Source organism: Miscanthus floridulus, chromosome 13 (assembly GCF_019320115.1).
Source record: "Miscanthus floridulus cultivar M001 chromosome 13, ASM1932011v1, whole genome shotgun sequence".
Classification (NCBI taxonomy): domain Eukaryota; kingdom Viridiplantae; phylum Streptophyta; class Magnoliopsida; order Poales; family Poaceae; genus Miscanthus; species Miscanthus floridulus.
The window spans coordinates 19,007,104-19,031,977 of record NC_089592.1 but is presented as its reverse complement, the minus strand read 5'-3'; the positions used below and the strand labels follow the sequence as shown (position 1 = coordinate 19,031,977).

Sequence of the window (24,874 nt, the reverse complement as noted above, 5' to 3'; positions counted from 1 at the left end):
CCAACAATCGTCGTCTATGTTGATGACATAGTGGTCAAAATGGCTCGAGCGTGTGATCTGATCGTAAACTTAGCCGCAACGTTCATGAACCTTCAAAGGTTCAACATCAAGCTGAATCCCAAAAAATATGTTTTCAGGGTTTCAAAGGGGAAGCTGCTCGAATACATCGTATCCGAGCGCGGCATCGAAGCCAACCCCAAAAAGATTATTGCCATCTCCAACATGGGTCCCATACACAATGTCAAGGGTGTATAGAGGCTCACTGGCTACCTGGCTGCCCTAAGCCACTTCATCTCCTAGCTCAGCGAGAGGAGGATGCCACTCTACAAGCTCCTCAAAAAGACGGATGCCTTCGTCTAGACTAAGGAAGCCCAGCAGGCTCTCAAAAGCCTCAAAACATCCCTAACGTCGGCCCCAATCCTTGTCGCTCCTGAGCGGGGAGAACCCCTCCTCCTTTATGTCGTGGCAAGTAACCACATGGTGAGCACCGCCCTGGTCGTCGCGAGGGAGGAACCAGGACACCAACTCAAGGTACAATGACCCGTATACTTCATCGAAGAAGTACTTGCCAACCCCAAGGTCCGGTACCCTTAGGTGCAGAAACTCCTATACGTCGTACTGATGGCGACTAGGAAGCTCCTACACTACTTCACCGACCACGAAGTCACAATCGTCACCTCATACCCACTCAGAGACATCATCCACAACCACGACGCTGCGGGATGAATCTCCAAGTGGGCACTTGAACTCATGGGCCATGACATCAGATATAGCCCTCGCACCACTATTAAGTCTCAGGCTCTCGCAGATTTTGTCGCCGAATGGATGGAGGTCCAGCTACCGACCCCGGACGTCACCCATGAGTACTGGACAATGTACTTCGACGGGTCCATGATGACGCCCGGCTCAGGGGCCAAGGTGGTTCTGATCTCCCCAGATGGGAGTAGGCTCCACTACGCCATCCACCTCCACTTCTCGGCTTCAAACAATGCCACGGAGTATGAGGCCCTTATCAACGGGCTCCGCATCGCCGTCAAGCTCGGAGCTACATGACTCTACGTCTATGGCGACTTGGAACTAGTCATTGATCAGGTCATGAAGGAGTCCTCCTACAAAAGCCCCCTCATGACAGCATACTGCCAAGAGGTGCGCAAGCTCGAGGACAAATTCTAGGGAATCGAACTGCATCACGTCCCTCGAAGGGACAACGATGCCGCCGATTTCCTTGCAAAACTGGCCGCCAGGTGGGATCCATCCCCAAGCGGGGTCTTCATCAACGACGTTCATGAGTTGTCCGTCCACATCCTGGGAGGTCCGACCCAAACACACCCCGATGCCCCGTCGGCACTTGGGGGCTCCGCTCTAGACGCCCGACCAGCGCCTAGGGACTTTGACCCTAGTACACCAACGTCACTTGCAAACGTTGCCATACTAGCACTCGATCAAACTGACTGGCGAGTACCGCTACTCACCTACCACCTCGAGGAGGTTCTCCCACCCGAAAGGGCTGAAGCCTGACATATCGCTCAACGCGCAAAGACCTTCATCGTGCTCAGTGATGAGCTCTACAAACGGAGCCCGTCAGGAGTACTCATGAAGTGTATCCCCACCGACCAAGGGAGGCAGCTCCTCCTCGAGGTCCATGCCGGCATTTGTGGGAATCACGTGGCCCCAAGGTCGCTGGTCAGAAAAGCCTTCCGCCAAGGTTTTTACTGGCCAACCGCGCTACGAGATTCGGAGGAGGTCATCCGCAGGTGTGAAGGATGCCAGTTCTACACTCGGCAAACCCATTGAAAGGGTCGAGATGACGACTAGAGCGGGGGTGAATAGTCCTTTTTAAAACTTAATCGCGTCGGCTAACCGATATAAATGCGGAATTAAAACAATCGGTCTAGCCAAGACTACACCCCTCTATATATGTTCACTAGCACCTAGCAAAGATACTAATTATGCAACTAAGGTGCCGGGCTAGCTAGAGCTCTCCTAAATAATTCTAGGAGCAAGATCACACAAACCTATGCCACTAGTACTTTAAGCAACAAGGGAGCTCCTACACATGCTAGTAAGCAAAAGCACAAAGCTAACTACGCTCACTAGCAATGCTCAATAACAAGGCAACCAATGCCTAATTAGAGAGCGCAAATACTTAGCTACACAAACTAAGCAATGTGAATAACAAGGTTACTAAAACCAAATTAGCCACGCAAGGGGGCTACTTCTATGCTACACAAGCAAGAAGGTAATTAGCAAGCTACACGAGCTATCTAATTACAAGAGCAACTACACAAGCTTAATATGTATAAAAGTAATTACAAGCTTGTGTAATGGGGATGCAAACCAACGGGAAGAACAAGGTTGACACGATGATTTTTCTCTCGAGGTTCACGTGTTTGCCAACACGCTAGTCCCCGTTGTGTCGACCGCTCACTTGGTGGTTCGGCGGCTAATTAGCATCACCCGCTAAGCCCGCACGTCGAGCGCCGCAAGAACCTACCCCTTGAGTGAGGATAGCTCAATGACACACTTTACTAAAGTTGCTCTTCGCGACTCCCACGGGGCGAGCACAAGTGCCCCTCACAAAGCACTTCTCCGGAGCGCCGCACAAGCTTCTTGCGGGCTTAGATGGAGACCACCACCAAGCTATCTAGGAGGTGGCAACCTCCAAGAGTAACAAGCACCACTAGCTTGCAACTCGATCACCTAGTGTCACTCGATGCAACTTCTTGATGCAATCGCACTAGAATCGCTCTCTCACGTAATCGGATGATCACTATCAAGCATATGTGAGATGTAGGGCTCCCAAGCACTACTACACAAGCCACCAAGGCTCTAGTGTGCTCAGCCTTTGGCCAAAGACTGACCAAGGCTTCTATTTATAACCCCACAGGCAAATAGAGCCGTTACACCTTCACTGGGCAAAAGTCGGGCCGACCGGACGCTCCGGTCAAGTTGACCGGATGCTGGACCTCAGCGTCCGGTCGCCCGATGACAGCCACGTGTCACTATGTTCAACGACATTCTTCCAATCTCAACGGTCATCTTCTGAATGGACATAGCAGCTTCAACTGACTGGATGCTGGACCCTCAGCGTCCGGTCATTTACAGTAAGGTACCAACCTTGACCGAACGTGTCTGGTCGCACGTGATTGGACGCAGCCCAGCGTCCGGTCAAACTCCAGCTCCTGCATCATCATGTGTCAGCCTGACCGGACGTGCCCTGCCAGCGTCCGATCACTTCTAGTGTGAGCGTTCGGTGCACCCAGTGAGACTCTGTCTTTTCTGTGGAGGGCGTCGGTGGCACCGTTGGACTATCCGCACTCTACGGGCGGACACTCCGCCGGTGGAGTTTCTTCACCAAGTTGATCCACATCAACTCCAACTCCATCTCTATTTGTAAATGTGCCAACACCACTAAGTGTACACCACCATGTGTATGTGTGTTAGCTTTTCACAATCATTTCCCAAAGGATGTTAGCCACTCAACTTGCCACGCCACTCGATTCTAGCGATGATGCAAAGTTAGATCACTCGAGTGGCACTAGATGACCGATATGCAAACAAGTTTGCTCCTCTTGATAGTATGGCCATCTATCCTAAACCCAGTCATAAACTTCTCTACACACATATGATCGGTGAAATGAAATGCCCTAGGTTATACCTTTGCCTTGCACATTCCATTCCATCTCCTCCTATGTCGATGCAACACATGCAGCAACACGATCAACAATGATATGATCCACTTCATATCATCACGTGATCATATTGGTTCATCAATCTTGACTTCACTTGCTCTTCACCGTTGCCATCATCCATCGGCGCCAAGTCATGCTCAAGCTTTACCGCCACGCGGTCCATCACTCCAAAGCCTTAGACTTGCCCTTCACGCTTGCAACCGGTCCATCAAGCCAAGTCTTGTCTTGATCTTCTCCACCTTGATCACATGACTCAATGTCATGTCTCATGTGCATTTAAGCTCCTTCATCTTCACATGTGTGAGCTTTGCAGCATCTCCAAGCCATTTTCACCTTCATGGCATATGTTGCTCACACACATGTACCTGTGGACTAATCACCTATATATCTCACATAAACACAATTAGTCCACCTAGGTTGTCACTCAATTATCAAAACCAAACAAGGACCTTTCAATCTCCCCCTTTTTGGTAATTGATGATAACTCTACAAAGATATGGAAATTAAGCTCTTTTGGATTCACGTTGCTTGCCCAAGCAATTTTACCATGTGAAAATGATTTTGAACAAGTTCCACAAACCCAAAATGGTAGTATTTGCTCCCCCTACATATGTGCTAGAGTGTTTGATTTGAAGGTCACACATATGCATAGAGTAAAAATGTGGGAGAGTAAATACTACAAAATGATGCTAAGGTGTATGGAATAAACCTTTGAAGCGTGTACCAATCGGAGTTGCACCTTTAAGTTTATCCTTAGCACCATGGTTAGCTAGATATCACTTGGACATAAAAGCACTAGATACCTTGTGAGATCAATATTAAAAACAAGGTACTAGCATTACTTGAAAAGCATACCAAGTGTCTAGCTATCATCCTATGCATGCTAGTTATCAAGTCATCATTCAAGTTCTACAACTAGCATACACCACACAAGCATGCATATTGACTTTGAAAACTTATGCAATGCAAGCAAGCACATGAATATGCACATATCAAATGCAATCAATCAAAGTTCATGAGCTGGCTCCCCCTACCTGTGTGCTTCTCTTGTCCAAGAATTTTGATCCATCTCTTTTCTCCAATGTTGCTCCCTCTTTGTCCATGTTCATGTCCAACCTCTATTTTTATATTTCATCTCTCCCATTGTACAATCTCTCCTCCATTCAATCAAGCTTTCATATCTTTGTACAATCTCTCCCCCTTTGTCATCAATTTCCATAAAAGGTGTGCTTCTCATTGATGCAAAGGTATGCATTTGGGGTAGATGGTTGAGGCTTGAATCTTGCATTTTTGATGGACATCACTTGATTGTTGGAATGACACCACTTGTAGATACCACTTGTAACTCATACCACTTGTATTTTGTGTAAGGCTTCTTGAGATACCACACATAGGATCTTTGATCTTGATACCAATTTGTGTGACACCTCCCTCTATGTGATAGCATGGGTCATCCATTTGATACACTTGAGCTCTTGTAGTTGAGGGATGCATTCTTTATTTAATGATCACTTAAAGTTGAGGATCACTTGTGGAACCATCGTCTTGTATGTATAGATATCACTTGTAGGAAGTGAATACCATTTGAGAGAATCTTCTAGTATGGAACCACTTGTTTGATTTATCAATAACGACCATTTCTTGAACATTTGCTATCTTCATGAGTACCGCTTATAGGATATCACTTGTGAGTTGATCTAGACATTATTTATAGATTCTTGATAAAATACTTGAGTCTAGATACCATTTGAAACAAACTAGATATCCATTTGCATTGTTGTCTTGTGCTTGTACTCTTATCACCATCATAAGCTTTTATGATTGACTTGAACTAAATTGATTTGCCTAAGCTTCCAAGTCCGGTTTGAACCAATGACAAGCTTCTTCACACCTCTTGCAAGGGTTATCTTGCCAATGTTGTACTTGTCACTTGTTAGTAATCCAAATTGAGTCAAGTACTTGGGTTTGTACTTTGGGATGGGTTTACTAGCTCATGAACAAATTCATATACTAACCACTAGATCAAGTAATCATTCAAACAATAGTGGTAGACTATGAATTTAAACATTTCATTTGTTATGCATGATCCTATGAAGCATGTACTATATGCACTAACCTTATACTAGTAAGGGATGAAATGATCATGCACATTACAATGATACCTTTGCTATGTTGGAGTAGAGGATAGTCACATAGATTCCAATTCATTACTCCAATAGCAATGTGAAGTTCAATTATAAGCTTGGTGAAGACCAATAGATACCATGTTGAATTTCATTCTTCACCCATATGAAATAAATACCACTTATGATCAAGTGCACTTTCTTGTTGTGGTTGACTTGCTTTATCTTTTGATCTTTGCTTGCATGAGAGTATCAATTTGTGAATACCACTTGAAATATCATGACTAGCTCTCTTTTGGGTGTTGCTTGCTTTTCTTGATCAACCCTTTTGATTTCTTCAACTAAGCATCTCAAATGTTCCTCGAATCACCACTTCCATGTTAGCCTTCTAAGTACCACACTTGGTTTATCTACACATAGGCGGCAAGCCCCTACACTAGGGAGAAGTGACCTCTCTCCAAGAACCATTATTGACACTCACTTGAAATAACTTGATTGATTGATCCAAGTGATGGACTTAACTTGATGAGTAACCTTGATTCCTTCTTTAAGTCCTTTTCTTTCTTCTTGTTTAAGTTCTTTTCTTTCTACCAAATGATTTTCAATAGTCACTAGAACTTAAACTTCAACTTCATCTTGAGTTTGATCTTGATCTTCCAATTTGAGTACTGAATGTGTGCAAAGTACACTCCACAATCAAATAGCCTTGTACTCATATCTTGTCATGCTTCTAGATCATTTCAAAACCAAACTTAGGTACCTCAAACACTTGTAAACATGTTTCCAACTTGAGGACCTTTCAATCAAAGTGACTCTAGATCAATCCAACATTTGTCACTTTTCTGACAGATTTTGTACCCTTCAAAGAAATAAGCATCCAAAAGTACAAATCCAAATACCACAAAATTTGGTGGAGATGTTCTTTACAAAGTTATCTAGCAGATGTAAAGATTTGAGCTTCATTTGACTTCTAGATTGCTGCTATATATCAATTCTTCTACCACTGCTACATGCTGAAAACTGCTGCACTATAGCTAACTAGATCCACTCCAAAACTAAAGCATTTCTTATCCAATTCTCATGAAAATTTTACAGCATCTTATACCATAAGTCTAGAGCATGTACACCAATTTTCATGCCAATCCAATAAGTTTTCAATTTTCAAACATGGCTAAGTTCATAGCTAGCTCAGATTTTGCAATATAGGACATATTTCAACAATTGAGCTATTCTTCATCAAATATGAATCAAACTTGATACTAACTTGTTTGAATACTTTCATAAGACATATCCATTCAAACCACTTACTAAAAGTTATCTTATGAACTTATCCAACACAAATCAATCCAAACTTGACTACTAATCAATTATCCATTCAAACATCTCATAGCAAGCAACATTGCATATTTATCCAATTCAATCAACTCATATGCACCCAAATGAAATGTTCAACAAGAGATATACCTTGGTTAGCTCATGATCATCCAATTTACAAGCTTCAACTCAATTATTTGCAAGTCATCAAATATATCCAATGAATCACCAATAACTTAAAATTTACACTTGTATGTTGTAGCACATTTGGACTTCATTCAATTTGTCATGGCATTGGGATAATGATCATCACTTAGCAATACTTGGCTCAACTACATGATCAACAAGATGAATATCATTTGAACCAAGCCTCCAATGCCGATGGTACCTACAATCAATCATTCACTTTTTGATGGTACCCAAACAAGTTTGGGTCCTCTCAAGTTAGGTGCAACATACTTAGGCAATGCCTTAGTATGAGTAGCGGGATGTTTTGCAATTACAACCAATGAGGTACCATTGCCATCCTTCCTAAGCATAGAATCATCATCAATTGAAATAGGCTTAGGAGTGTTACCTAGGGGAAATGAATGTGACATGTGTCCCCTTTCCCGGCATGAGTAGCACTTTCTCTTTGCTTGAGCCTTCTCTTCTTTGTTCATGTGGTGCTTCTCATTGCCTTGCCTCTCATGGATTGCTTGAGCCTTCTTCTCAAGCTTGGTAGGATACTTAGAGGCAAAGTGTCCCGTACTTCCACACTTGAAGCACTTGATGTGAGCATAGACTTTCTTCTCATCTTCATTCTTGCTCATCATCTTGGCATCTTGAGTTTGCATTGGATGCCTTGCCTTTCCACCCCTTCTTGTTTTTTTTCTTCTTTATCATCAAATCACCACCATCTTCATGGTTGATCTTGATTTGAACTTGGGGTGTCTTCTCTTGCTCAACTTGTGGCTTTGGTTTAGGCTTCACTTGTTGCTTCACCAATTGCTTGGTTGGGCACATTGAGGTAAGATGACCCCAAGTGCGGCACTTGAAGCACTTAACATGCTTTAGCCTCTCTTCTTCTTTTATCTTCTTGAGCTTCTCAATGTTAGGGCAACCATTTGCAAGGTGTCCCGCTTCATGACACCGGTAGCACATGGTATGAGAGAGCTTTCTTTGTTTTAGCTTCTTCATCTTCCTTTCTCTCTTTCTTTCACCCTTTGACATCTTCTTCTTGAAGCCATGGCCACACTTGTCACCATAGTTTCTTTGAGGCTTCAACATGTGCTCAAAGGTGACTTTTGAGTTGTAGCACCTCTCTAACTTATTGTTCAATTTCTTCACTTCACTTTTGAGCACAATGTTCTCCTTCAAAATGTTAGTCTCACAAGACATAGAAGTAGAACAAGCATCTATATGTGAAGAGCATGGCATATCTAATAAATCGTCACAAGAGGTGGATACATGCTTCTTGCCTACATCACAAGGGTTAGCAATATTTTGCAATTTATCATTTGATCCATGTGATGAGCTCTCATTATTTTTAAGTTTCTTTGTAAATACTTTAATGAGAGAAGCATGTTGTTCTAATAATTCATCATGAGATGCAAGTAGTGTCTCATGATTCAATTTAAGCTCATCAAGTGAAGATTTATATGCATCAAGTAATTTCATATGTTCTTCACAACAGTTCTTTAGAAATGAGTTTTCATTTTCTAATTTCAATGTTTTAGCTTTCTCATTTTCTAAAGACATGGTCATGCTAGCAAGTCTACTAACAAGCTCATCATATGAATCAACATGATCAACCACATCATCATTTGATACCTTGGTGTCACCTTGTGACATGAGACAATGTGGTGTAGTGGATGGGCTTGTAGTAGCATCATCATGACTTGAGCATGAACCATCATCACCATCAAGTGTGCATGGGGTAGCATCGTCACTTGCAACACTTGTGGCACCATCATCAACCTTGTCAAGTGAACTTGTAATAGATTGATCATCATCATCATCACTTGACCGTGAGGTGGAGCAATCTTCCACAATCACCAAATTGTGGTTATGCTCAACACACTTATGCACCTCCTTCTTGGGTTCATCCTGCTTGAATTTACCATCATACCATGTGGAGGAATCACTGAAGGTTTTCTTGATGGACTCCCATATCTCACGAGCGGTTCCCTTGATGTTTACTTGTTTCATCAAATCAAAGCTTAAAGCATCCATTAGAAAACAACAAGCATGTGCATCAAATTCATAGAGAACTCTTTGACCTTTGGTGAGATTTCTATGATCTAAGACATGGGTGAGACCACTTGTCACAACCCACCAAAATTTAGGTCCCTTTGCATGAAAATGATCAAGCATATGATTTTTCCAAAGTGCAAAGTTTGTGCCATAAAAAATGTGTGTCTCACAAACATCTAGCCCATTAGACGCCATCCTCTCGGGTCGGTGAAGACCACAAATGAGAGACCGGGCTCCGATACCAATTGAAAGGGTCGAGATGACGACTAGAGGGGGGCGAATAGTCCTTTTTAAAACTTAATCGCGTCGGCTAATCGATATAAATGCGAAATTAAAACAATTGGTCTAGCCAAGACTACACCCCTCCATATATGTTCACTAGCACCTAGCAAAGATACTAATTATGCAACTAAGGTGCCAGGCTAGCTAGATCTCTCCTAAACAATTCTAGGTGCAAGGTCACACAAACCTATGCCACTAGTACTTTAAGCAACAAGGGAGCTCCTACACATGCTAGTAAGCAAAAGCACAAAGCTAACTACGCTCAATAGCAATGCTCAATAACAAGGCAACCAATGCCTAATTAGAGAGCGCAAATACTTAGCTACACAAACTAAGCAATGTGACTAACAAGGTTACTAAAACCAAATTAGCCACGCAAGGGAGCTACTTCTATGCTACACAAGCAAGAAGGTAATTAGCAAGCTACACGAGCTATCTAATTACAAGAGCAACTACACAAGCTTAATATGTATAAAAGTAATTACAAGCTTGTGTAATGGGGATGCAAACCAATGGGAAGAACAAGGTTGACACGATGATTTTTCTCCCGAGGTTCACATGTTTGCCAACACGCTAGTCCCCGTTGTGTCGACCGCTCACTTGGTGGTTCGGCGGCTAATTAGCATCACCCGCTAAGCCCGCACGTCGGGCGCCGCAAGAGCCTACCCCTTGAGTGAGGGTAGCTTAATGAAACGCTTTACTAAAGTTGCTCTTCGTGACTCCCACGGGGCGAGCACAAGTGCCCCTTTCAAAGCACTTCTCTGGAGCGCCGCACAAGGTTCTTGCAGGCTTCGACGGAGACCACCACCAAGCCATCTAGGAGGTGGCAACCTCCAAGAGTAACAAGCACCACCGGCTTGTAACTCGATCACCTAGTGCCACTCGATGCAACTTCATGATGCAATCGCACTAGAATCGCTCTCTCACGCAATCGGATGATCACTATCAAGCATATGTGAGATGGAGGGCTCCCAAGCACTACTACACAAGCCACCAAGGCTCTAGTGTGCTCAGCTTTTTGCCCAAGGCAGACCAAGGCTTCTATTTATAACCCCATGGGCAAATAGAGCCGTTACCCCTTCACTGGGCAAAAGTCGAGCCAACCGGACGCTCCGGTCAAGTTGACCGGATGCTGGACCTCAGCGTCCGGTCGCCCGATGACAGCCACGTGTCACCGCGTTCAACGCCATTCTTCCGATCTCAATGGTCATCTTCTGACCAGACGCAGCAGCTTCAACTGACTAGATGCTGGACCCTCAGCGTCCGGTCATTTACAGTAAGGTACCGACCTTGACCGGACGCGTCCGGTTGCACATGATCGGACGCAGCCCAGCGTCCGGTCAAACTCCAGCTCCTGCATCATCATGCGTCAGCCTAACCGGACGTGCCCTGCCAGCGTTCGATCACTTCCAGTGCCAGCGTCCGGTGCACCCAGTGAGACTCTGTCTTTTCTATGTAGGGCGCCGGTGGCACCGTCGGACTGTCCGCACTCTACGGGCGGATACTCCACCTGGTGGAGTTTCTTCACCAAGTTGATCCACATCAACTCCAACTCCATCTCTATTTGTAAATGTGCCAACACCACTAAGTGTACACCACCATGTGTATGTGTGTTAGCTTTTCACAATCATTTCCTAAGGATGTTAGCCACTCAACTTGCCACGCCACTCGATCCTAGCGACGATGCAAAGTTAGATCACTCGAGTGGCACTAGATGACCGATATGCAAACAAGTTTGCTCCTCTTGATAGTACGGCCATCTATCCTAAACCTAGTCATAAACTTCTCTACACACCTATGACTGGTGAAATGAAATGCCCTAGGTTATACCTTTGCCTTGCGCATTCCATTCCATCTCCTCCTATGTCGATGCAACACATGCACCAACACGATCAACAATGATATGATCCACTTCATATCATCACGTGATCATATTGGTTCATCGATCTTGACTTCACTTGCTCTTCACCGTTGCCATCATCCATCGGCGCCAAGTTATGCTCAAGCTTCACCGCCACGCGGTCCATCACTCCAAAGCCTTCGACTTGCCCTTCACGCTTGCAACCGGTCCATCAAGCCAAATCTTGTCTTGATCTTCTCCACCTTGATCACATGACTCAATGTCATGTCTCATGTGCATTTAAGCTCCTTCATCTTCACATGTGTGAGCTTTGTAGCATCTCCAAGCCATTTTCACCTTCATGGCATATGTTGCTCACACATATGTACCTATGGACTAATCACCTGTGTATCTCATATAAACACAATTAGTCCACCTAGGTTGTCACTCAATTACAAAAACCAAACAAGGACCTTTCACCCATTTGCCGACACAGGAGCTCCAAACCATCCCTATCACCTGGCCATTCACGGTCTGGGGCCTCGACATGGTAGGACCCCTCAAAAAGGCCTCAGGGCGGTTTCACTCACCTACTCGTAGCAATCGACAAATTCACCAGGTGGATAGAGGCCAAACCCATCACCAACGTCTGGTCAGAAGAAGTAGTCAAATTCTTCCTCGACATCATCTACCGGTTCGGTGTTCCTAACTATGTCATCACTGACCACAGGACCAACTTCACCAGAAAAAAGTTCCTAGACTTCAGCAACGGATATGGTATCATGATCGACTAGGCTTCGGTCGGACATCCATGAACTAATGGTTAGGTCAAACGGGCCAATGGCATGGTCCTCTAAGGACTTAAGTCGCGCATCTTCAACCGACTCAATAAGTACGCTGGGCGTTGGGTAGCAGAGGTTCCAGCGATCCTCTGGAGCCTAAGAATGACCCCAAACTGATCCACAGGATTCACACCCTTCTTCCTAGCCTACGGGGCTGAGGCAGTATTGCCCTCCGACCTCGACCATGGCGCACCAAGAGTGAAGGCTTTCGACCATGACCGAGCCACGGAGGCTCAACAAGACGCGGTCGACCTACTCGAAGAGGCCCACGAAACGACCGTCATCCGCTCCGCTCGCAACCAACAAACCCTCCACAGGTACCACAAAAGAAAGATTAGGGGAAGGATACTCGAAGTCGGCGATCTCGTGCTCCGGAGGACCCAATCAACGAAGGAAAAGCACAAGCTCTCTCCACCATGGGAAGGGCCCTATACGGTGATTGAAGTAATCTGATCGGGCACCTACCGACTGGAGGACGACAACGGCAACGCTCTCACCAACACTTGGAACATTGAACAGCTACATCATTTTCCCCTAAATATAGTCTAAACTGCTTTTTAGTTAAAACATGCTCCCGTAAGAGCACCCCTGCCCGAAACACTTTCAGCCTGGGTCGCTCGGGGGCTCCATATGGGTACAATATTGTATATTACCTCCTTTTTCTTTTGTCATCACATAACAAACAACCTTGTCCCCGAATGGAAACACATTCCATGTCCTTGATTACCCTACATAACTCTGTTCTTACTACGAACCGAGCGCACCCCGCCTTTCCCTACGGACACGAGCAGTCGAGCCCCGCAGGCCATGCCCCGGACTCCCAAGGTCGCACCCTACGGGACAAATGGGTAGGTACGAGAGGGAGAAAGGGTAAGAACAAAGGTTATGCTACGATATAAATAGGGAAAGCATATCATGGTTTTGTCACAAGGTTATGCTATGGACTCACCCACAAACTTAACTTTTACATTTTCTACTATTGCAAATACCACTACGACCGCCAAGGGCCCGCTCGGTTCCGCTCCCTCGGCTTTGGCAAGCACAAACGGATACCTCAAGGGCGTCGCACCCATAGATGTTCAGTAGGAGAACAGGGGATCAAGGTCCCAGGTTGGACATTTCCAACTAAAGCCCTCCGAACCCCGTCACTCCAATCGTCAAGGTAAGTACTATCAAACCCCCTCTATTTCATTATAATCATTCATACATCCATACACGCATTCATCTCATACGCCTAAACCCCCCGGACGGTTAAGGCATGAATCGCCCTAGGGGCTCAGGGAACTAAGCATCGCACGTGCAGCGAAATGCACCAAAATGCTCCGTGTTGCGCCACGAAGCGGCAGGTTGCCTCATTCGACATGAGCAAACAACAGAGCCAGGGGAGAAAACCGTAGATGAGCACCGTGCGGCCTTCGCCCGGTCTGGCAAACCAGGTCATCTCAACCTTCTCGTTCGATCCTGAACCTCTCGCCAAGCCCACAAAATCTCCATCGAGAAGAGGCCATTAGGCCACCAGGGGAGGTCATTAGGCCACCCAGGGTCGGTCTCTGGAACAACCTAGGCATCTACCAGGGTTGCAGGTAAAGGAGTAGTGGAATGCCACAAGAGGGCTATGCCGACCCCGTCACGAACGACGGACCCTGGATTCCGCTCGATCACACCCGTTAGCGAGCTCACTGAGCTAGTCTTCGAGCCCGAGCGATCAGGATAGGCGACGAAACTCAGCCCCTCCGGTTGTGAGGAATCAGATGGGGTAGCGCAAAACAACTCACAGCGACCCCCACGAAGGCCCAACAAGGCTCGGGGGCTCAAATGCCAAAAACCTTGGGACCATGACTCCAAACTCGCATTGACAAGATCTATGACATCCGGCTATGGCTGGGACCGCGACTCCAAACTCGCGTAACAGCTTCACTTCCGACTGCGCTACAAAAAAAATCCAAGGACCGCAACTCCGAACTCGCGTAACAAATTCACTTCCAACAAAAACCCTAGGACCGTGACCCTGAACTCGCGTTGACAGGATCTACGACATCCGGCTACGGCCTAGGACCGTGACCCGAACTCGTGTCGACAGGATCTACGACATCCGGCTGTGGCCTGGGACTGCGACTCCGAACTCGCATACTGGCTTCACTACTGACTGCACTCCAAGAAACCCTGACTAGGGACCACAACTCCGAACTCGCGTAAAAACTAACTAAACTAACTACCTCGGCTGCCCAGGCCGCACCAACATCAGGACCCACGGGCTCCGTCTTGTCCATCTCTAGAACTAACCATTTCAAAACCATGGCGCGCACCAACACCCCCCAGACGGTTCTGTCCGAACCACCCGGGGGCTCGGGGGCTACACCCACGGGTGCGCTCACGCGCACCCACCGACATGACACAAAACCTCTCCCACACACACGCCCACTAAAAATAAAACCCCCAGACGCTTCCGCCCGAACCGCCCAGGGGCTCGGAGGCTACACCCACGGGTGTGCTCGCGCGCACCCATCCACAAGACAAAAATCCCTCGGACGATTCTACCCGAATCGCCCGGGGGCTCGGGGGCTCCTGTCGGGTTCATAAACCCGGGGTCCCACGGGAACCGGCTTCCATGCCCGGGCTCGGTCCAAGAAAACAACATGTAATTCATGGGTCGGCCCAAGAGTCTAAAACACAACGGGCCGAAAGGGAAGTCTGGTCGCCGACCGGAAGGTCTACCCAAAAGAACAAGCGTCCGCTTGTCAAATTCTTCGGCCCACCTCTCTGACCGGAGCACTCACTTCGGGCACCAGTCGTCTCCGAGCGGTCTCTCCAATCGAAAGGCCTAGCCCAAAATGCTACTTCCTACTCTGACCCCGCGACTCCGACCCCGCGACCGGGGCTTGTGGGAACCCTGCTCACCGCTCTTCTCTGACCGGCGCACTCAGAGCCGACTAGAGCCATCCGACCGGGGGCGCCCCGTTCGGTAGGAACCAGAAGACGTGCAGAGAAAGGAAAGGCAAGGCTCACAAGTCAAAACCACTATACCAGGGACCATACCCTGCACGAAACAGTACTCTGCAGCCACCATCTCCCCCTACAGTATTGTAGGGGCCGCTAAAACTCCCATACGGTAATCCCCCCGCGTGTCTCTGGACATCGATCACGGTATGGGCATCCAGGATTTGCCGTACCGGGTGAACATAGCGCGACTCCTCACATGCCACTAGGCATCAAATAGTATTTGCAGGTACGAGCGTCCATCCTTCCTGAAGAAGATAACACGACCTCCCGTGCGCATCCAACATTCTACAGCGACATCAACAGTGTTGGGGGCGCCTACCATTATCCAGTCTTCATCAGCGTGGACAACAAGGCTTAGAAACATCCGTACCCTCGCCCTCTCACCTGTAAAGCTATCTCCTTCATCTATAAAAGGGGATGCGCTCCCTCCAACAAAGGGAGGTCGACTTCTTCAAGTTCAGACTCACTAGATCGATAGCTCATAACTCCTCAAGCGCACGCTCGAACACCTAGCTCGTAGCGAAGTTTCTGTCACTCTCGGCCCTTCCGGTCAGAGCTGACCGGACCTCTTGTACACCCCGTCTTTCTCCCTCTCGTTTGTAACCCCACTGCAAACTTTGAGCACCTGGGCTCAGGAATAAAGTCACCGATCGACCATGACTGGACGTAGGGCACGTTGCCCGAACCAGTATAAATCATGTGTCATTGAGTGCTGGTCACCTCCTATCACAACGTACAGCAAAACTACAAATATTTACTAGTTGGTCACTTTCTGCACTGACAGAAACCAAAAGGAATATTTATTTAGAGACAGAGGGAATATGTCCGGGAACAAGTCAACCGTGGCTCTGCTCCAACTGGGTCAAAAGTCAGATGGTTTACGTCAGCAAGTGTTCATTAATAGATACTCTAGTCCCAAAATAGATGATGTTATGGTATTGGTGCCGGTCAAACTTTCTCAAATTTAACTATATTTATAGAAAATATTATCAATATTTATATCCTAAATAAATTTATTATGAAAATAAATTCCACGATCTATCTAATTATGTGATATAAATATTAATAATTATATATATATATATTTAGTTAAAGTTAAAAATATTTGATTTATCGGGAAACGAGAACGACTACTGTTTTGGGAGAGAGAGTAGCCTGCTGCCAGCATGGACTTGCTCACTGCATGGTCAGCCAGCCAGCATGCTGCTGCTAATTCTGGATGGCCGGCAGCAAATACTGTACAAAATAATGGTTGCTTATTCCTGCGTCGACAAGCAAACAGCCCCGTAACTCCATAAGGCTGAGTGTATAGGCCCGTTGTTCAGAAGTGCTAGAGGCCAAGGAGCCGAAGCCAATAATCATGTAATTAATCTATGTTTAATACTCTAAATTGGTGGCTAAACATCCACAATGCAATGAGGATTAAAGTTTAGTCCGCGGAACTAAACACCCCTACATAATCTTTTCCTCTTGCTGCCCTTGACACTCTTCCTTAATGCTGCCCTCAATAAGAAGCCCTTCCTTAATGCTTGCCCAGCAGCAGGAGGTCTTCGTGACCGACTATTTCACCGCGCACCACCTCCTCTGTAATCCGTTCTAAATTTTCACGTGCAAAATAATTAGATGGACTTTTTATTATAAAAAATATGACGTTTTTAATTTTAAACTTCACGTTATTTATTATGACCATATATATATATTTCTCCTTGCTAGTATTATGGCCTTATTTATGTTGTTTATTAGGCTCAACAGTTGAATAACCACAAAAAAAGAGAGCATCGGGCTAGTTGAGAACAGCCACAACCGGCTCCATATTCACGTCTAACCCGTATAACCATAGAAAGTTGAGTGTACATGAGGATGGATGGACCATAATATTATTTTATAGTACATCTATCCTTAGGTCTTTCCGCAGTGTTGAGCTAAAGTGATGTCTGGAACTGAAAAAGAGAGTTGGGGCATCACTCGAACCACCGCAGATACCGATGCCTATGCTAAGAAAACTAGAAGCGATGCATCTACTTGCGGCGGTGCTATCTTGTTTAAAAAAATATTTTCTGCATAGCGTGTTCCAACTACCACTCAGCAAGGACGAGAGAAACATGCAACAACTCTACTCTTTTAACATATATCAGGCCACACTGCCCACACGCTGCGGCATTTGATGAGTCAAGCTAAAAACTTCTCTATGGGATCCAAATATTTTTAGGCATCACTCCACGTCGTGGAGGGCCTTATGCACATCTAACAACTGTCAGCCTGTTCACTTGCCCGTAAACGATCATAAATTTCCAGCCGGGAACAGTGTTTTTCTCTCACACCAAACCAGTCAGCAGTAAATAATCCACGATCATTTACGGCCTCCCGAACAGACTGTGTAGCGATAGGAGAACCTGGGGAAAATATATGCTCCTCTGAGGGAAAAATGCGTTTACCATCAGAGATAAAGTTGTCCAATATCCTTGCATCGGGCTAGTTGGAAACATTCACAATAACGGGACAAGAAATTAATCTGGCCGTTGGTTTATGATCTGATGGAGCAAAATTCGTGCGTCCGCAAAGCTCAGAACTTGTTCGTGCAACAAACGGTTGTTAGCCTAGTCCCCACCAAGCCGCCAAAATACAGGAATGCCACGTAGACAAACTTCTTTATACTATCATTATTTATAATGCGACGACTCTTACGAGCATTACACACAAGTGCTAGAGCTGATACAAACAACCATGCAAGACGCCCTAATCTTCCTCCTCTTGCTCCCCTTGACGCTCTCCCTCATCTTCAGCCGGCACCGGCATGCGTTGGCGCGCGAGGCAGCCTACACGCGGCTCGCCGCAGTCAAGTCGGCCGTCCTCAGGAAGCTCCCCACACTCGGTCGGCACCCGGAGGTCTTCGTCACCGACCGCTTCACCGCGCACCGCCTCCTGGTCAGCGGCGCGGCTGCCGGAGGCGCGTTCTCGGACCGACCGCCTTCCATCGTGCCCAGCGCCGTGCTCTCGCGCCGCCGGCACTACAACATCAACTCGGCGCCGTACGGCCCGCTCTGGCGCGCGATCAGACGCAACCTCACCACCGAAATCTTCCACCCGTCGCGCCTCCGGCAGTACAGCCCCGCGCGCCGCCACGCCCTCCGCGGTCTCATCGCGGACCTCGACCGCCAGTGCGCGTCCGGCGGCGTGGTGCTCGCGGCGGAGAGCCTGCGCGCGGCCATGTTCGGCCTGCTGGCCACCATGTGCTTCGGTGCGGGCGTCAACGCGGGCCTCGTGCGGGCAATGGCCGACGCCCAGGACGACCTCGTCCAGTGCTTCCTCGGACTGCGCGTCTTCGCCACGCTCCCCGCGGTCACCGGACTCATCTACCGGGACAGGTGGAGGAAGCTGCTCCAGCTCCGGCAGCAGCAGGAGGAGACGTATCTTCCACTCATCGACGCCCACCGCCGCGACGGCCGGCCCAACAACCGCCATGGCGAGCCCCCGGCGTACGTGGACACGCTCGTGGACCTCCGCGTGCCGGACGAGCACGCCGCCGCCGCCTCAGGCAGCGGCAAACGTCGTAAGCGGCAGCGGCAGCGCAGGCTCACTGATGGTGAGCTCGTGGGTCTCTGCTCCGAGTTTCTTGGGGCCGGCACGGAGCCCGCTGCCGCGGCGCTGCAGTGGATCATGGCGAACCTGGTGAAGCGTCCCGACGTGCAGCGCGCTCTCCGGAAGGAGATCGACGCCGCCGTGGGTGCCGATGCCGAGGAGGTCGGCGAGGAGGTACTTGGAAGGCTGGAGTACCTCAACGCCGTCATCATGGAAGGGCTCCGGCTGCACCCCACCGTGCCCATGGTGCTTAGGAAGGTGAGATTTATTATTATTAATAAATCAATCCAAAGTTTTTAGAGAATCAAATGTCATTGGTCTCAATCATCACGCATGCAAGCTTATAAGCTTTGTGTTATATAATTAATTAACAAGGTGATGGCCGAGGACCATGTCGTGCTGGACGGTCGGCGTCTCCCTGCCGGCACGGCGGTGCACTTTCCGCTGGCGCAGCTGGCACGTGACAAGACGGCGTGGACCGACCCATGTGAGTTCCGGCCGGAGAGGTTCCTGGCCGGCGGCGAGGGCGCGGGCGTCAGCCTGGTGGCGGCCGCGGGCAGCGCTGGGGAGATCAGGATGATGCCGTTCGGTGCCGGCCGGAGGATGTGTCCTGGCATGGGCGTCGCCGTGCTCCATCTTGGCTACTTCGTGGCCAATCTTGTGAGGGAGTTCGAGTGGGCAGAGGCCGAGGGCGAGCTCGCTGTTGACCTGCGGCCACACCTCGGGTTCTTCACGGTCATGAAGCGGCCTCTGCGTGCGCGCCTCACGCGGCTGAGAGACGTCAGCTGGATACACCGCTAATGCCTGGCTTGATATTGCCGGATTCATCTCAATCCACACGTGTTGGGGGTGGATTGGATGGAATTTAGTTTAAGTTCTACTCCAATCCACCAACGCATATGGACTGATGCAAATCCAACTACATCCAAACAAGCCCTAAAAAAGGGAATTCTATTCAACTGGCAAAATAGTTATACTCCGGTTTATATTTAGAAGTTGTTTGCGACCTCACAATTGAATATTTTAAATCTGGTTTCGACTTTTCACTTTGACTCTTTTTTTTCAGTCCTTGGATGCTGATGGAATGGTCAGTCTCTACCTCCTTTGGTCTCCTTCCACCTCTGATCATCCATGGTGTCTCCTACGAAACACCCCCACTCTGTCTGTCTACCACGTCTCTGGTGGCTCCTCACCGCCGGATCCACCCCCACCCCACCCCCAAGCTAACCTGGCTGAAACGTCACCATGACTATGCCCAACCACCTTCCCCCTACCACTCGGCTGGTGGTACCGCCATGTCCTCATCTCCCGCCATGCCTACCACCACCGCTGGTCTAGCTTTCCTCCCCCTAAATTTTCTTCTAAGCCTGCCGTAGTTGGAGAAGGAAGGCCACCCAACCGTAAAACTTAATCAAGCTAATCGAACGACAAGATATTCAATTGTGCGTTGATTAATGCCTGAAAATCCGAACATTGGATTGCTCCAAAACGCTTGAGGGTCAGTTGGCATTCTTGTATATTTATGTCTCTAGACAATAAAGAAGATAAACTAAAATAAATCTAGATCCTCTAATCACATTGTTCACTTCTGATCCATGCCCTTGAGGATTGTCTAGTTCTAATATGTCGATACTTTGACGCTAATGACTATCATTGAAGCATCACCTTTCAACCGTCCAAACAACAAGCCACAAATGTTTGAAACACCGCATGATCAACACCACGAGAACTTCCCTCGACACATATGATACATCGAAAGAGCATCGTCTGTGTCGTTGTCGAAGATGATCATAAAGACCATCAATCTGGCACCGCCAGTAATAGCCATGCTGAGAAATTGAAAGTCCGGACAACCCCCTAGCCATCATGAGATCGGATTTTGCCTCGGTTAATTTTTAATAGAGGCGATCGTCTTAATAATGCCACCTTTGTTAATGATTAACAAAGTTAGGCATCATAGAATTATTGCCTTTGTTAGTTCATTAATGTATTTATACAGGCGGGTAGCTTGATAACCTTTGGAAATGACCCATTAATGTTGACCATTTCGCAGAGGTGGTCACTGGTGGTGAGGCTGCCAGCCCCTAGAAAATGGTTTTCCGTGGTCTCTATTAGTCCATTCCGTAGTAGTGAGAGCAACTGTTCTCTATGCGTACAATTTTATTTTTCTACCTTCTTTCTATGTTTGTTGTAATCCTTGTAATTAGGTTTGAATATTTGCTCTCTCCGTTCCATATTACAGTTCTTTTAGCTTTGTTGCAAGTCCAATCCTCTAGTTTTAATCAAGTTTAAATACACAAATATACAACATTAAACTAATTTTGATATATACACAATTAAATATTTTTTATAGTGCATTTATTTGATAATAGAGAGTTAATATGGCATTCTATAAACTCAGTAGAAGTCAAACAAGTTTGACTTAGGTCAAAACTCAAACGTCTTGTAATTTAAGACGGGGGGAGTATTTCTTGCAACAAATTATTCTACAATAATTTTATCAACATTTCTCATATAAATTAACAATTTCAACATACATGTTTGTTTTTTTTCCAAATGATATGCCTCAATAAAAGAGCGTTTTAATATCATTTTTCAAAAACTATATGTGATTTGTTCCGTAAATGTAAGGTTCTAAAAAATTTTAGCACCATGAGACAATTTTCTAGCTAAACGTGCTAGCTTCCTAAGAAAATTGTTGGTTTCGGTCGATCAGGGGTGGCCTGGCCGGGGTGGGTGGCTTGGCTTCGTATGCTCAGGGTGGGCCGAGGTGGGCTCTGGTGAGGTGGGCTTCATAGGCGAAGCGGGGAGAGGAGGTCAGGACAGCACGCGCAGACAGTCCGATTTAGATGTCCCGTCCACACGCTGTTTTACTGGGCCTGCGCGGCGGACAAACCTAACAGGAGTGCTCACCTGTACATTCCTTCTACCTTTGAAAATTTTCCTCACTCGGTGTCGCGGCCTCACCGCACATCCGCTCACCCCACTCCACCCCGCCGCGCCCCCTTCCCCACCACGGCCCGTCCACCGTCGCACTGTGCTCTTCCCCCACTGCGCTGTGCCCCATCATCGGCCGGGCCCGCCCCAACCCCGTGAGCGGATGGTGTTGGACGACTATGGCGGAGCAGCAACACCAGTAGAATAGCAGCAGCATGGCCACGCCGATGGGGGCGAGCGCGCAGAGCGATGCCCCCCCTAACCCAAGCTTGCTGGCTACCACAGTTCCCCCACCAGGTAGACCGTGGCCACCGGCGACGCCATGTTTCAAGTGTTTTAAGCATTTTAGGCTTATGTTTCAAGTATTTCATCTGGATGTTGCAAAAGTATAGCTGAGATGTTGCATATGTTGCAATGACAATATACGCATGTTGCAATCGTACATTTTCAAGTGTTTCAGGTGTTTCAGACGTATATTTCAAGTGTTTCATCTGTATGTTGCAAAAATAGATCTAGATGTTGCATATACATGCATGTTGCATGAGTACACTTTCAAGTGTTTCATATCTATGTTGCAAATGTTTCATCTAGAAGTTGCATATGTTTTGCAATGGCCACACACGTGTTTTCCAAACGTATCTCGCAAGTGTTTCAGCTGTTTCGGACATATGTTGCAAGTGTTTCATCTGAGTGTTGCAAAAGTAGATCTAGGGTTGCACATGTTGCGCGTGGAAAGTGAAGGGGGATGGAGGCAGGGGCGCGGCGTGGGCGGTCCCAGGCGCGTGAAACGGGAGTTGCTAGGGCGCCATGCATGCACCAGGCATGGGAAGCGGTGGGGAACGGGCGTGCGCCCCACGTGCATGCGGGGCTGGGAGTAGAGGGGCCATTGGTGTCCGAACGGGTGGCGCGGAGGTTCCCGCGTGTGCGTGACGCGCGTGAAATGGAGTAGCAGCACCCGTGTCCGGACGTCCTGGCGCTAGGCACACCCTTTTTCCATTTGGTTCTACATAAAAAAACCAAACAACGAGCCAACAACTGAAGTTCTCAGAACAAAAAAATAAAGCCAAAACAAAAAACTGACTATTAGGTTTGGTTTTAGTTTGGCTCGGTTTGGTTTTCGGTTTTTGGCATAAATGTGCCCACCCTGACACCCTTGCCTCAAGCCGATAAAGGTGAGCGATGCCATGAAGAGGGGTAAGTCTGTGCCCTCTATTGGAGGGGCAAACTCACCATGCATCTATGCAGTATATTTCTTTCAAGGCTTGACCTATCATGCGACGCCTCAAAACCAAACATCAGCAAGGAGAGGATCGCCCCACCCCATCTATGGGCACAAAGACGACACTGAGGCCACCGGCGTGGTCCAAGCGCACCATCTGCAGGCGTGGGGGTGGAGGACGGAGGCTACCAGTGAGGCCGAGCCACGCCATCTGCGGGCATGGGGACGTAGGCTATGGGGGTATTAACCCCTATACCCTTATAGCTAGGCTTGGGCCGGCCCGGATCAGGGGGTCCGGCCCACTAGAAGACGACGCGTGGCCCGACCAACCTGTTTGGAATCCTGCGCAAGGAATCAAGGTAGATTTGGAGATCAAGCAAGATCCTGGTCGGTTAGAATAGGAATCCTTATCCAGCCACCTATGGCAATTGTAACTGGCTAGGATTAGTTTTCAGATCTGTAACCCTACCCTCCGGACTATATACGGTGGGCAGGGGACCCCTCTGAAAAACATCTCTCATTGATATACAACAATACAATCAGACGCAGGACGTAGGTATTATGCCTTTACAGCGGCTGAACCTGGATAAAATCTTGTGTCTGTCTTGCGTCACCATCTTGTTTGTAGCTTGCGCATCTGTCTGCCGATAATCTACTACCTTGGGCATACCCCTAGGTAGACTGCCGACCATATTTTGTCGACAGTGGCGCGCCAGGTAGGGGGTATGCGTACTACTCTCCAGGTGAACAAGATGGTCATCATCCCCGTTTCCATGGCTACGTCGAACGGCCTCACGTTCACCATCGGTCGGATCACCTGGACCACCGGCTCCGACGACTTCATCGCCATGACCCCGAAGGAGGTGTGGGTTCAATCTGCGCCGACCACTGCTTCACCTGCATCGGCTATGGCTCCGACCACGGTGGATCTGGCTCCGACTATGCCAGCGTTGTCTTTGGCCACGCCGATAACCCGTCGTTCGCTTCCTCGCTACAAAAGGAGGCAGATCGACAACACCGACTTGCTCGACTCCATCGATCGGGTCGGCACCAAACTTGCCGAACCCCTGGCTCTGGTAAGTTTGATTCAAAGTCAACCTAATGAGCAGGTAACTACGACCCACAACAGATCTACCTGACCAGCTCGGGCCAGTCATCCTGCACGACTCAGTACGGATCTCGTGGTCACATCTACTCCTAAAGGGCGCTCCATTCATTGCCAGCCAGCCCCTGCGACGGGTCTCCGGCTCTCCGAGTATGAAGCCTCGATGGAGAACCACCAGGTCTAGCCCTACGGCCTGCGCAACTTCGTCAACATGGTCCGAATTGAGGATTATCAAGAAGGATCGGTCCACACAGTTCAAGAGGGTGGCTCAAGCTCATCGTCCAGCATCGCATCTAATGCCTCTGTTCACACCGAGCTCCAGCATCATGACGATGAAGGCGTTGAATACGATCTGGATATCCCAGACCACGCCCTGGGATTCCCGCGATTCCCATCCTTCCCACCAAGGCGAGGAGACTTGATCAATGTTGTTAGTAATGACGAACCACCGGCAGTCGGTGAAAACATAACAAGAAAGGCTAGCACGCGAAACACGCAATATTGACCGGTTTAATCGCTGACAAATCGAAGCTAAGGCAGAAGAGGAGGCCCGACGCTTAAGGGTCCAGCCACGCGACCTTAACAATGCCTTTGACAAGGTGGGGGACAAGCAGGTCTTTAGGACTCCAAGCGCCAACGTAGCTGTTGCTATGGCGACAATGCAACGACTACCCAACACCCCAGAAACACAGGCAGTTCATGATGA

The 24,874-nt window shown here is 47.9% G+C and overlaps 1 protein-coding gene across 1 annotated transcript; it reads left to right on the top strand.

Moving 5' to 3' along the window:
- Window positions 1–18,052: 18,052 nt before the first annotated feature.
- LOC136502214 (cytochrome P450 89A2-like) lies at window positions 18,053–19,846 on the top strand. The gene is made up of 2 exons (XM_066497675.1): window positions 18,053–19,165; window positions 19,283–19,846. Exons 1-2 carry the CDS (start codon window positions 18,053–18,055, stop codon window positions 19,706–19,708), a joined length of 1,539 nt encoding a protein of 512 aa, XP_066353772.1. The 3' UTR covers window positions 19,709–19,846.
- Window positions 19,847–24,874: the final 5,028 nt, after the last annotated feature.

Coding starts and splice junctions, on each gene's coding strand:
- LOC136502214 (XM_066497675.1), top strand. CDS start 18,053: ATGCAAGACGCCCTAATCTTCCTCCTCTTGCTCCCCTTGACGCTCTCC. Junction 19,166..19,282: donor TGCCCATGGTGCTTAGGAAG/GTGAGATTTATT, acceptor TTAATTAACAAG/GTGATGGCCGAGGACCATGT.